This window comes from Merops nubicus, unplaced genomic scaffold (genome assembly GCF_000691845.1).
Source record: "Merops nubicus isolate BGI_N331 unplaced genomic scaffold, ASM69184v1 scaffold44600, whole genome shotgun sequence".
NCBI classification, from domain to species: Eukaryota; Metazoa; Chordata; class Aves; order Coraciiformes; family Meropidae; genus Merops; species Merops nubicus.
In genome coordinates, this window is record NW_008584408.1 from 947 (window position 1) to 14,147 (window position 13,201).

At 44.7% G+C, this 13,201-nt stretch overlaps 2 protein-coding genes across 2 annotated transcripts in view; one reads left to right on the forward strand and one right to left on the reverse strand.

Moving 5' to 3' along the window:
- Positions 1-773: 773 nt before the first annotated feature.
- Positions 774-10,529, reverse strand: LRRC34 (leucine rich repeat containing 34). Its single transcript, XM_008943997.1, has 10 exons — positions 10,414-10,529; positions 9,397-9,521; positions 9,184-9,248; positions 8,324-8,407; positions 6,606-6,734; positions 4,764-4,859; positions 3,056-3,210; positions 2,808-2,963; positions 1,258-1,384; positions 774-977 (listed from the first exon to the last, which is right to left on the reverse strand). Exons 1-10 carry the CDS (start codon positions 10,527-10,529, stop codon positions 774-776), a joined length of 1,257 nt encoding a protein of 418 aa, XP_008942245.1.
- A 1,491-nt stretch (positions 10,530-12,020) lies between these two features.
- LRRIQ4 (leucine-rich repeats and IQ motif containing 4) overlaps positions 12,021-13,201 on the forward strand; it is a 4,786-nt gene continuing 3,605 nt past the window's right edge. The window contains exon 1 of the mRNA XM_008944017.1: positions 12,021-13,112. Within this exon, the coding sequence (XP_008942265.1) occupies positions 12,021-13,112 (1,092 nt within the window). The remainder of the gene's footprint in view (positions 13,113-13,201) is intronic.

Here is a 13,201-nt window from a genome sequence, read left to right on the forward strand (position 1 = left end):
GCATGCTTCAGTTGCTGTCAAGCACAGCTGCGGCCCAGCAGCAGTCCTGGCTGTGAGTTTTTGTTGGTTTGATCTGCCTGGCTGTCCTCCTGACTGTGGAGAGGCACTGGCATCACCTGTGGGCTCTCCCTGCTACGTGGAAACCAGACTGCAGAGACCACAGCCAGGAAAGGCAACCATAGCTCTCCCTCTGCAGCAACCCTGTGGGAGGGGACCCCGTGGTCATCGTACTCCATCCATAGGCTCTGTGGCTGCTCTGATCCAGCCCTTGCATCTTTTGTAAATGAGAAGCACTTGCTAAAAACCCTGATCCAAGAAGGTCTCTAGGTAGAGCAGAGCAGTTCAGCTGCAAGTTGATCTGCACTGCTGCAGTCCCAACTCTTCACACGCCCCTGGTCAGGGACTCTTCTACTCCCACTCTGCTGCTAAGAATACCTCATGTCCCTTTTGGTGCACTGCTGTGGTGAAAATGTTTTACTCTGAGCATGTCATTTCACTAAATTTATCACTTAAGAATGCGGGAACTACAGTTAATCATGGCAAGGCAAAAGAGACAGTGTGCAGTAGAGATGACTGCAGCAAAATTAATGGCTTTTCATATTAATAGGCTTTTAATAGATAGGGCATCATTTAACAAATTTTAAGGTAAGTAGTTTTAGACTCTTTCTAGAGTAAAGACCTTGAAGCAAGTCTGATATTGATACAATCTCTTTTACTAAAAACCAGAGAGGAAAGGCTCAAGCACTTGCGAGCACACCCAGCTGCTCCCTTCCTCACAGGTGTTGTGAAACGGCCGCGATCGCCAGACTGGCGTTGGCAGCCCTGCTCATCGCCCCCCCACCGCTCGGCATCCAGTAGTGATGCTGGCGCAGGCCGTGGGCGAGCTCTGCCAGGTGAACGCGCCCGTCCACCTCGTACGGCTCCACGTCTGTGTGAGAAGGCTCCAGCCGGCCCCTCTGAATCAAATCTGAAAATGCCTGAAATGAGTAAGAACAAGAATGTGACATATAATATTCCTCTTTGACTGCAGAAGGCTCTAGAAGACAACACACAACAGGAGAGTACGTGATCATTTCAGTACGCTGATGTCCAGCAAGTCTCATTACAGCACCATCATACTATAAGTATTCTAAAAAAAAACCACAGTAAATCAGGTCTCTTGTTCACTAATAGCCGTAGTCTTCCCCATGACTGCAAAACCAAATTAAAACAAACAAAACCCAAACCTCTTAGAAGGATTTGGAAGCAAACACTTACCATACAGGTGGCTTCATCAAACTTGTTCCCCCAGATGTAAATATAGGAAAGTTCTGTGTTTATTTTCATTGCATCTGAAAGTGCTACAAGTCCTTTGCCACTTATATTATTGCTTACTACTGACAACCTAACAAACAGAGAAAATAGTTATGCAAATGTGTGCCAAACCACAGAATTCCCATCTCTTAGTTAAAACTGAGTTTAATTATTTTATATTGTATCATTATATATTTCTATAGATGTACATTGACATTTTGTATTCGTTATTAATAACGTAATTATCTCTTTGTATCAAGGCCAGCCCTACCAGAAAATCTTTTTCAGGTTGTTAAGGCCATTCGGACTGTTGAACTATTTCTCAAGGCATTTCCATGACTCGTGCAGCCAGGTTGTTCACTATTTAGTTCTTCAGTGTCAGTGACTTTCTGCGTGGTGGCCAGGACTCATCTCTAGTCTGCTTTGAAGCCCAAGCCTTGGCATTTATCCAGGCTAAGCTTTGATCTTTGTGGAGTGACGGTTATTTTTATATTAGTGAACTTGGAAGGCTTTCAGAGGCACCTACTGGCCGCCACCTCCTCAGTCTGTTACTTAAAACTAATGGCTTCAGGTAACACCTTTGATCAGCTTTTACATCCTACCAGCCAGGGTTTAACACCAGCTACAGAAGACACCGTGATGGAGAGATTACAGCTCCTTTGGGTTCACCCGGAAGCTAACTCAAACAGAGGATTTTCTTAAGTGTTGAAGATAGAATCAACAAATATAGTGCCTGATCCCTGCGTGGAATCTGATTACCTTACAATTCTGAAGACTACAGCTCCTGTTTGGTTTTGCGTGTGTGCAACAGGGACCTATGCTTTAAAATGCAGGAAGAACCCAATTTTCTTCCCCCCTGCCCCATCTCCCTTAGAGTGACTGTCGAAGCTGTGAAACACATCTAAGATGAACCACTACACAACCAATCTAAGAGTCAACCCAAACCCTCCGAAACAGAAGAAGCAGCAGCGCGTATCAGGCCACACAGCAATGGATACAAGATGAAAACGATGAAAAAAGGAAGTGGGGATGAGAAGGAAAAGGGGATGAAATGAGTTCTGGACAGGCCTGGCAGCGTGGGAAGGTGGACACGAGGCAGTAGCACATGGGGCATGGCTCAGCCTAGTGTTCTACTCCTTTAGCTAGAGTCAAGCTACAGGGGATGTCTCTGAGCTGCCAGACACTGGCCTCCTGTGATGTCTGACATGCATTTGTCCACCCTGCCCAGTCTCCAGCCGCAGGGCTTTGAAAGGACCTGTGGCTCACCTCCCTCCAGCACCTAGGATGTCTCACAGGCCTCAGGGCATCTGACACAGCAGGAGACACCTGTGCTTAACAAAGGAATCCCACCTAACCTGTCACTCACGGTTCTTTCCTCAAGCAGGAAAAATGGACCCAAAAGTTTGGAACTTCCTGACTCCTCTATTTTGCAGTTCAGCCACTGCAAAATCCGAGTTTCTCATCCTCCGAGTCGTTACAGCTGGAGTCCCCGGGGAAGCTGTGTCAATACTAACGCCCGAAGAGTCCTGTTGTACAAGGCCAAGGCTCCGCTCAGGTGGATGGCTCCATCGTCTTCCATCCGGTTTGCATTAAGGTCTAGGATTTCCAGGGTTTGGTTCCGCTTTAGTAGTTCTCCCAAAAATTTTACGCCATCACAGGTTACCTTATTACTGAAAGAGAGATATGGACATGTTCTTTAAAAAGGTGCTCAGAAAATGAGTTTCTAAGGCTAGTCAGGGCTGCATCACTCAGCAACACTTACCAGCTAAGATCAAGGTACCTCAGGCTGCTGTTTTCATACAATGCCTCACATAGTCGCTCTACACCAAAGTTTTTCATTTCATGCTTGCACAAGTGTAGTTCCACAAGAGAAGAGTTATTTCTCAGCATCAGAGCTACATGAACTGTAGTCTCTTCCTAAAAACATATGCTCAGTTTTATTAAGCTGTACTTCAGGATAAGAAACAATCTTGCTTCAGTAAAAGAGGGATTCACAACTAACAAGCTCTGGTTGTCAGTAATGTTCTGTTTTGTATATTACAGCTTTGTCTTAAAAATAACCAGGAAACAATGTATTATAATGCTGGGGGTAAAAAAAAAAAATACTAGGAAGATATTTGCAGATTTACAGTACTATATACATCCCTGCAAATATCAGGAGCATCAGTTTTGAATCATTATGTCTAATCAGTTTTCCTCCCAGTCACTGCTGTTCAAAAATGGAATGTTTGGGTCAGTCTCACTAACATTAGAAGTATTTTGTCATGATGCTAGTCTAGTATTTCATAACAAGAAACAGGATTGCTATGGGAAAAAAATATGTCCTGACACTAAAAGACAAAGTAAGTTTGAAGTTGTCATGTTTAGTTAAGAAAATAACTGAATGAATTCTGAGAGTCAGAAATAAGGGAACAACCCGGAGGTCTCAGAAAATTAGAGCTGAAGGTGGGAACAGTGGCAAACAGTCTCCCACAGATACAGACCAGGCCCTTGCGGGCCTATATTTTCAACAGCAGTAGTTTAAATTTACTTCTAAAACTGGGTTTAGGCAGATCAAGCGCTATCTTAGTAGAAAAGAAACTACTAAAATCTGTTTAAACTGTTAAATTCACCTGGGGGAAGTTAGGAAGATCTGGACTTCATGACAGTTTGATTTCATTATCCTACCATCAGGAAAACACTGGATCTACCACAGACACCTGGCAACTGCTGCCAGGCTGGTGAAACCACAACCACAACCAGTCTGATAGCCAGGACTTGAGACAGAGAAGCTGCAGGCGTACAAGTGAAAGCCCTGCAGCTCTGTGTGCCTGAACACATCCAGTGCAGAGCGTACAGCCCAGCAAACACTGCCTTGCAGGTTCTCTCCTCACTGCTGGATTGTTTTGGAGCGTTTGTGTCTTTGTTTCAGCTAATAAACCCATCACAGGTTGTACACTGATGAGGTTCGTTCAGTTGTTAAATTCACGCTTCAAGCTCCAGTAGTGACACAACAAAGCCCCACAGCGCAGGGAACACGGCAGGCGGTTGAAGTGTGCCTTTCTTCCTTGGGCTCTGGCAGTCCCCCACGTACCATGCTGCTCAGATAACAGCAGTCTTTTGTTCAGCCCCTTGTTTCCTGCTAAACTCCATTTCTCCTTCAGTTTGCTGAAGGACACATGAAACTCTCCATGCTCTAACAGCAAAAGGAATACTTGGTTCACCAATACCAAGCTGTCCCCATTAGCCCATTATTTAACAAAAGCATATGCAGCAGGAAAGACATTTTTTTAAAATTAACCTTCTAGCTAAACAAGGGTAGCCTGTGACTGCACAAAACCTGGCACAGAGAGAGGGAAAGAATATTTCTTCAACCATTCACTTAAGGAAACCCCGAGAGCCGTGTAGTTCAGCTGCCATAAATACATCAGTGCTGACTTTACAGATGCTTCCCCCTCAGACTGAGCTGATGCTGCCATCTGCTTCCACACCTCTTGGCTGTACAGTAAAGGACGACTGAGGTTTATTGCTTTGACGGATGTGTTCTGAGTCAGGGCTGTTGCTATTGCTATTAGACACTGTGTCCCCTGGAAATGAAAATAAACAAACTCTTTAGAGAATCCTGTCCAACAGATAGATCAAGCTACCAAATTGCTGTGACTTCTTAGAATTGATTCTCAGATGCTCAAAACCATCAAATGGGCTCAGATTGGAAATACTATTATTTCTGCCTCCATGAACTCTGGGGAGATGCAAGTGCAGCAGGCAAGGGCTTACAGACACAACGTATTTTCTGATTATACCAGTGCCAGCTCCCTACGGAATAATAGAGTGGAATTAGACTAAGCAGTACAAATGACCAGATCTGGCTACTCAGAAAATAAAAAGCAAGAATAATGCATCTCAAAGATACTTGTCCATTTCATTGATCCTGTACTTTGGTGTTCCTCATTCATGGATTAAAACCAGCCTGTGCGTGTTCCCTGAGGGCTTTGGTAAAGGCTTAGGTAACATTTATCCACTAGGTAAATTGATACTAAATGCGAACTAATGTGGTACAGAGTCATGAGAGTCTAGAACAGAGGACAGTCCAGATTTTTGTACTTCCTTCTTGTTTGCTCACTGATTCATATTTACATTATTTTCCAATTAGACTGATTCACACCCAAGGCTATTCCATTTTAAAACAGTTTTCTATCAACTCCCTACCATGCATAAACATATTAAGCTTTCAAATAAATCCTACACTGGCTACACTTCCCTTTTTTTTGGTTTTATAACACCCTTTAGAGTTTCTGAGGAGCATTCCCCCTTCTAGTTTAGGACCAAATTCTGTCATTCCAAGAAACAAATCTAATAATATTTTCATCTGAGCCCAGCTCTTCCCCTGCCTCCAGTTGCAGTCATCCCTGTCAGGCGACAGTCAAACTTACTCCTTCTGGCCAACACACACTTCTTTATCTCCTGAAATGATGAACACCCTTGACAGGAGGGCTGAGGATTTCACTTCTGGCTTGGTTAAAAAGCATTCTCCTGGACAGCATGATATGGGACCAAAGTCTCCCAGGCAGGGAGAAGAATCACTTCCACCCTCCCACCCCTCCTATCTGATCACACAAGGACACACTGTCAGCCAGGCACTGGGACTGTGTACCAGGAGGAGGTTCACAGCTGCAGTTGATATCTCTTGCTGTATCCCACAGGTTTTTAAAAGCTTTTACTGGCCAGAGTGGGAAGCTGCTTAAACTCTGCTTAGTGCATTGATCCATTCCTACCCTCCTGATTTTCCCTGTGGACTGTGTAAGAGGTCTCAGTGCCCAAGTCAAGAAGGTGGCAAGTTGTCCAAGATCAAACTGGGTGCCTTTCTACTCAATTCAGCACTCTTGTGCCCATGTCCTTTATGGATTGAGCTCTGACAGGAGCCACAGACCTATGGGACTGGGTGACTTCCAAGCATTACAGCACTGCATGCTTTAGAAGGAAAAGAACCTCTAGGGAATAGTAAATCCTTTCTTTAACATGAATTGCATAGGACTTGGTGTAACAAAAATGAGCAGCAGAAGCAAACCTTGGACAATGTGAAAGGCAAGCACCTGAATTCCCAGGGATGTAGTGGCTCTTAACATATCATCAGTTATGACTTCACAGGTGTTCTATGCAACATGCCTTTCCAAGAACACATTGCAATATTGTATATTGTGTCACCTTCAGCTATCACAAAATGTAAAATCAATGACAACAGATGGCATTTTCCTTTCATTAAGCACTGCAGGACCTTTATAATATCCTTGAAAGACTCATGTCATAGCTGATAATTTTACTGGGTTACTCACCATATCACAGTCTCCAAGATCCAGCTTCTCCAAGGTTGAATTAATCTGTAGCATTGAAGCAAAGAACATCCCACCTTTGTTTCCTATTTTGTTTCCAGTCATTCTCAAATACAGAAGAGTTTCATTCCTCTAGACAAGACAATAATTTTTTTAAAAACCAACTCCTTTTCAGTGTCCTGGAAAACAACACTGCCCTTTTCCCTGTGAATCCTGCTGGTTGTTACACAAAGACAAAACATTCCTCCAGAAGAATTGTGTCTAAGTGGTAACACTGACTAAGCAGCTGCCTTGGGCTGCCCTCAGTGGAGTCAAATGCTTGGGAGTCTGGACACAAAACTTGAGTATTTGAAAATTTCTGTTTCTCCCAAGTTCAGAGACTTCACACTCATGAAAATAATCCAGGCAGATATTTCTGCCTAATTTGGCAGCTGAAATGTAAATTATATAAAAACTGATTTAAATCTAGTAAGTGTATTCTAAATAAGAATATAATTTGCTTTGTTTTTCACAGTCTTTTAAATCATAAATCACTGAGCTTTCAGTTAAAGCTCACTGGAGCTGGTCACCTTCACTGGGATGACTTGGTACAGAGTCAACACAGCGTGTAAGTCCACACAAGACTGTTGATTTCACTGGCAATATAAAACTCTGATCATGTGATAGATAAGTCAGCATCTTTCCCTTCGCCCTCCAAAGAATTTCAATGGATGTGAAAGATCTATTCACTGTTACAGCCCTAAATGCAAGGCAGAGCAGTTTTGTGGTTTTAATTCCTCAGTACCACTGTAATCACTCACTACTTAATTAAGCATAATCTGTGGTAATTACAAGCCAAGTAGTTCAGTGAGCAGCAGGGGTAAGGTAGTCTGGTTTCCTACAGCTTTTGTCTTCCACGTGTCCCCAGTTCCCCCTCCCCTGCTGCAGTACCTCGCTACAGCTTCCCCTTCCCTCTCCCTCCCTCAGTAACAGCCCCTTCACCCCGAGTCCTCCCCTGCCTGGCCAGGCAGCAGAAGCACACGGAGCCATGGCGATGCTGGTCACATCCTGCCACCCCTCTGCTCAGCACACCCAGCAAACCCTGCCACAGGGCTGCACAAACAGCTTTGGGGCTTGCCTGCAAGCCCTGTGTCATACCATCTACTGTACGACCTTAGCGTTTTGGAGGCCTTCAAATTGAGTGGAAATCAGTTCAGAGTTCAAAGACCTGAAGGAGGAAGAAGGAGCTCACACGAGTCTCATTTCACAAACACAACTGAGCTTAACACAAGCCTCATTTCCTTGGGAAACCACATTAAAAATAACAAACATGTTTTTATGCTGCTGCTGTAAGGCAATGTTTTGAAAACACGCCTTAGACATCTTGAATCAAGACAAATATTGACATCAAGGCAAAGACAAATTTAATAGAATTTTAAAAAAGAATGGAAAAAACCTGATGGCATTATATATCCCATAACATTTTTCACACAGAAAAGCCCTGCTGTGATAATTAAGTGTTAATGGCAGCACCCTGCAAGTTTCTCTTGTGTGAAATCTGGTTTCTGAAGTCTGCCCTGGGAAAACAAGCAGTCCCTGTGATACAGCAAAATGCTGAAGGGACGGAAGACAGAGGGCCCTTTCAGCCAGCACTCATCTTGGCAGGACAGCCAGGGCTGGTCATCCGAGGCAGAACTATCAGACTGGATGCCATTGTCTAAATCTCCCAAACAAATACTCACGTGGAGTGCTCCTGCTATCAGCTCTGCTCCGCTTGTGCCAATATCATTAAACATCAGGTTGAGGTACTGCAGAGTGGAGTTTTCCTTCCAAGGAAACAAAGCAGAAAGCAATGATTTTTTTTTTTTTTTTTTCCCAGAGCACACCTGCAGTTTTCAGAAAGGAGATGCATCATACACGTCCTTAAAACCTCTGTCCTTCACTGCATTGCAAGCAGACTGATTTGTAGGAGCAGTTAAAGACTGCCAAAGTATGTCAGATGATGAGGGAACACAGAAAAACATCTAGTGTGTAGGTGTTTGTGGGGTTTACAGAAACCACCCAGGAACCCTCGTGCTCAGCACGACCATCCAAGGCAGGCAGTCAATCTCAGATGCAGACCTTCATTTTTGAAACTTAGTGGCACTTCCCGAGCTCTAGGAACACAAGCACCTGAGTGGCAACTCACCATTTTCCTTCTGTATTCCAGTGCTTACAATGACAAAAAGGCAGCATTACAGTTTCCTATGCTCAGGCCTACAAAGGCTAACAGAGCACAAGTATCTAAAGCATCTAAAATAAAGGCCCTGGCACACTTTACATACAATTACCTCTGTTGTTGAACTAACTGCAGGCCTAAAAGCCTCACAGCTTATTCCACCTTTCTTTCTTCAGGACACCCTAACCCAATGACCAACCATTTTCTAAAACAAATGAAAATTCTCCTGAGAGAATCTGAGATTCTTGTAGGATGGATTTGGATGTGAAAGTCAAAATTAATGGAATTTTGCCAAACCAATGCACTCTTGTCTCCTATACATCACGAATAAATGTTCATAGTCAAATAAATCACAAGTTGCTGAAAGAGAAACCACTTTGGCACCTGGAGGAATGCTGCCACGTGCTTTGCTCCAGCATCAGTCAATACATTGTACCGAAGATCCAAACCTGAAAAAGATGAAGAATGTGACAAATGCACATCTACAATTAACTGATCTCTAAGCAGAAAGAAATAAAGATGAGCTATGGCTGAAATCAAGACGGCTTACGTTTTCTCGTATTGGCACAGCAACGTCAAACACATGAAAAAGCTTACCTGTGACAAACACAGTATTGTGTAGGACAGAGGCGAGAACTTGAAGATCATCATCTGTAACTCTCTGCACAGGCACTAGATGATTATTTCCAGCAATTTTTAATGTGGTCCCTTTTGTCTGCCTGCTGCAACATAAAAACATAAGCACATGGGGAGAAGGAGAATGACACCGAAAAACACATCCTCTCTCCAGGTGAGCAGCAGACCCAGGCCTGCCCTCGCCCAGCGCCCTCACACACAGGCAGCTCTGGCACAGCCCGTGGGAATGCCGCGGCAGCCGAGGCGATTCCAGCCGTACCTCAGCGCTGCGCCTGGATAGCACAGCTGCAAGACCAGGCTTAGCACATATGCACAGAACGCAGGAAGAAGCAAGATGAAGGGAAGGCAGACGGAAGTAAAGACTATCCTGGAGGTTAAATCATCACCTTTTGACTTTCCTTTATTTACACTACTCTGCCCTCAGGATCAAAACCTAACAGAAACCATTTCCCTATGCTGTATTTGCTCAGGGTTTCCCTCCAACAGACAATTAACTTTGACTCCAGGAGCATCCCTGAGAGGAAGCCCTACCTAGCCACAAAATGAGAGAGAGTTTGAGTGGTTAATACCTTGGCAGGACTCAGAGACAGTTCAGGGAAGCATTACCAGCTGGAAGCTAACTGGATGCAGCTGAGGCTTTTTAAACAAGAGCAAGACAAAAGGAAGGGAGTGAGGATAACTTGACACTGGGTTTGGCTTCTTGAAGGGACACAAAGGCACCATCCTGTACATGTTTCACTTTTTTTTTTAAATTTTATTTTGCTGCTTGTAAAACTTCCTAGAAGGGATCTATAGCTGCAAGCTTCTGCCAAGATGATGTCAAGATGAGTCAAACCAGAACTTCATCAGTAAATGTTAAATGTGATTTGTGTTTAAGCCTGAAACTGCCTGAACTTTCTCACTGTTTAATTCCTTTTCCTGCTATCTCGTTTAAGGATTTTAGAAGCATATGAAGCATGTTGTTTGCTATTTCCTTACTTTTTATCATTTTTATCAGCTTCTCGGAGCACATGAGCAATGAAGGGGTTTTCAGGTTGGCCCAAGTTTTGGCAGGCCTGCACATAGTGCCGGTGAAGATGTGGATGAACCGACATGACCTGCTGGAAAACAAAAGCAAGCGTTAACTGCATTGTTAAGGCAGCCTAGCAACCTCACCATGAACCCAAGTGCTGTTGTGCCAGGCTCTGCATAACAACAAAAATGGGCCCGGTCTGAAAAGGGTTACAGCTGTTGGTATGCAACACACGAACAACAGACACAGGCAGACAGGAAAAGCTGGAGGCGAAAAAACGCGGCGTTGCAGACGGGCTTCTGATCTGCCATCGTGTGGGATCTGAGCTAACAGGATTAATACTCCTACGGGCAGGTAGATATTCCTTGTAAAGTGTCCGGCCCCCGACCCCGCTCCGCAGGCCTACCTGAGACCCAGGCCTGCTGCCCCACGGGCGAGCCCGGCTGCTCCGAGGAGAACAGCGTTTGGCCACAGCGCCCGTTCCCAAGGCGAGCAGGCGGGGCCCTGCAGGAGGGAACGGCTGCTACCCCTGCCCTGCCCTGCGGGGGGAGGCCTGGCCGCCTCTGTGGGGAACGCTGCTCCCTCAGCTCACCCCCGGGTATCTACTGACAGGAGCCTCTGCAGAAATTTCTGTGGTTACACAGATCAGCAGTTGCTTTAAAAGTGCCCCTCCCAATCTTTTCCACCACATCAATCCTCCTCCTGACTTCACCACTGCTTTCACGTGTGGGGCATAGGCTGGGATTCCAGGCTCTCACGTCCCATACTGGTGGGGTTCACACCCTAGTGCTGAGCTTGAAGCCAATAAAAAAGAAAATGGCCAACATCTGGGTGGGTCTGGAAAACCCAGCATAGATCTCTCCTCGTGGTGGTTGCCCAGTTCTTCCTTGTCCAAGTGACACCTTGAACAGCCCCTCTCTGGACATGTGATGTCCTCCCAGGATGGTTATGGCAGCAGGGAAAAGGACATCAGGTGTGAAGTGACTGACAGCTGCCTCCTGACCTGCACTTTCTCTCTAATCATTCCTTAAATGCCAGCTGTAAGGTTTCTTCTGCACAGACATCAGAGGTAGGTCAGGTAGTCAGTCACCCTTTGCCACCTCTCACTCTTTCACTATCAGCAACAGTACAGGTTTGAGGGTTGTCCAATATCAGATTCATTGGCATCTCTGTGGCTCAGAAACCACTAAGTGCTGCAGAAGAAGGTGCCACCTTTTCACAATAAGACTCTTCCCCTTTTACAGTCAGCATAGCTGAAAACAGACCTTAGCCAGTGTTTGTAAATATAGACCTTCAGGACTCAAGGAGGTTGCTTCATGGTGCTCCCCTGACTTCACAAGGTCACCTTCTGAATTTGGCTGTTAGGGCACCTCAAGATTTAAACCTATGGTCCGGCTGTATGTGCTGCAGAATTTGATCTCAACAGAGGCAGCTTTTTGCAGGGGTAAAACTGAGACTAGAACCTGTCCCTAAATTCTGAATTCATCCAGTATTTATTTAGCATTGGAAGGTCTTTGAGTACTCTTGATTTGTAATTTTTTTTCTCTTCTGAAATTAAAAATAAGGAGCAGAGATGGCTGAGAGTCAGCAGAGCCAGGAGGCCAGCGCAGGGGGCACTCACTGCCCTAAAGTCAACTCTGTTGGTTTTAAGGATGACCATGTTGAGACTGCACAAGAAATACCACGGAGTGAAACTCATTCTCCCACATACATCACAGACAGGATCTTTTTCATTGATTTAGCCAATAAGCAACTGCAAACCATCTCACCAGGGGTCTTGAGCCTAGAATATCTGGAAGAGCTGCACATGGAAAAGAACCTGATTGTAAGCATCCCCAGGGACATCAATCGCCTGAAACACCTGAAGGTCCTGTACCTGGATCAGAATCACATTCAGGACATATGTGAAGAACTGGGAGAATTGAAATGTCTTCGGAGCTTAGATTTAAGTAACAATCCTCTCTCTTGCAGTTCGCTGCCAGTTATCAGCAAGTTGCAGTCCCTTCGTCAGCTCAGGCTCTACAAAACAAACCTGCATGAAATCCCAGTCCAGATCTGTGAGCACCTCCATCACATTGGACTGCTTGGCCTTTCTGACAATAATCTCAAGCTTCTGCCTAAAGAAATTGTGAACCTGAGAAAACTCAAAGAAATTTACCTCCGGAAAAACAGATTTGAAAGTTTTCCCAAGGAGCTTTGTCATATTACTAATTTAGAAATAATAGATCTGGAACAAAACCTAATCAGTCTCATCCCAGAAGAGGTCAGCTTTTTGACAAACTTAGTTAAGCTATTTTTAGCTTTTAATAACTTATCCTCCATTCCTCCCACACTGCAACACTGCCAGAAGCTGGCTGTGCTGGATCTGTCTCATAATCTCCTGCACAAGCTTCCCGCAGGTCTGAAGAATCTCACTGAGATGAGAGAAATCAGCCTGTCTGCTAACAGCCTGGAGAGGTTCCCACTCCAGATCTGCCACTGGCCGTCCCTCTCCCGCGTTTCTCTGAGGAACACTGGACTGAGCACTGTGCCCACATCCTTCATCAGATTAACCAGCATCAGGGAACTAGATCTCAGTGAAAATTGCTTTGATGAGATTCCTAAAGGAATATGCACTATGAAAAATCTCGAAGTATTGGCCCTGGATGACAATCAGATACAGGAGGTATTTGCTCCTTTCCTTTCATTTTTATTTTATTGAGACTTCCTTTTTGTAAAACCTAAAGTTCTTCATCACAACTGAGTGCCACCTTT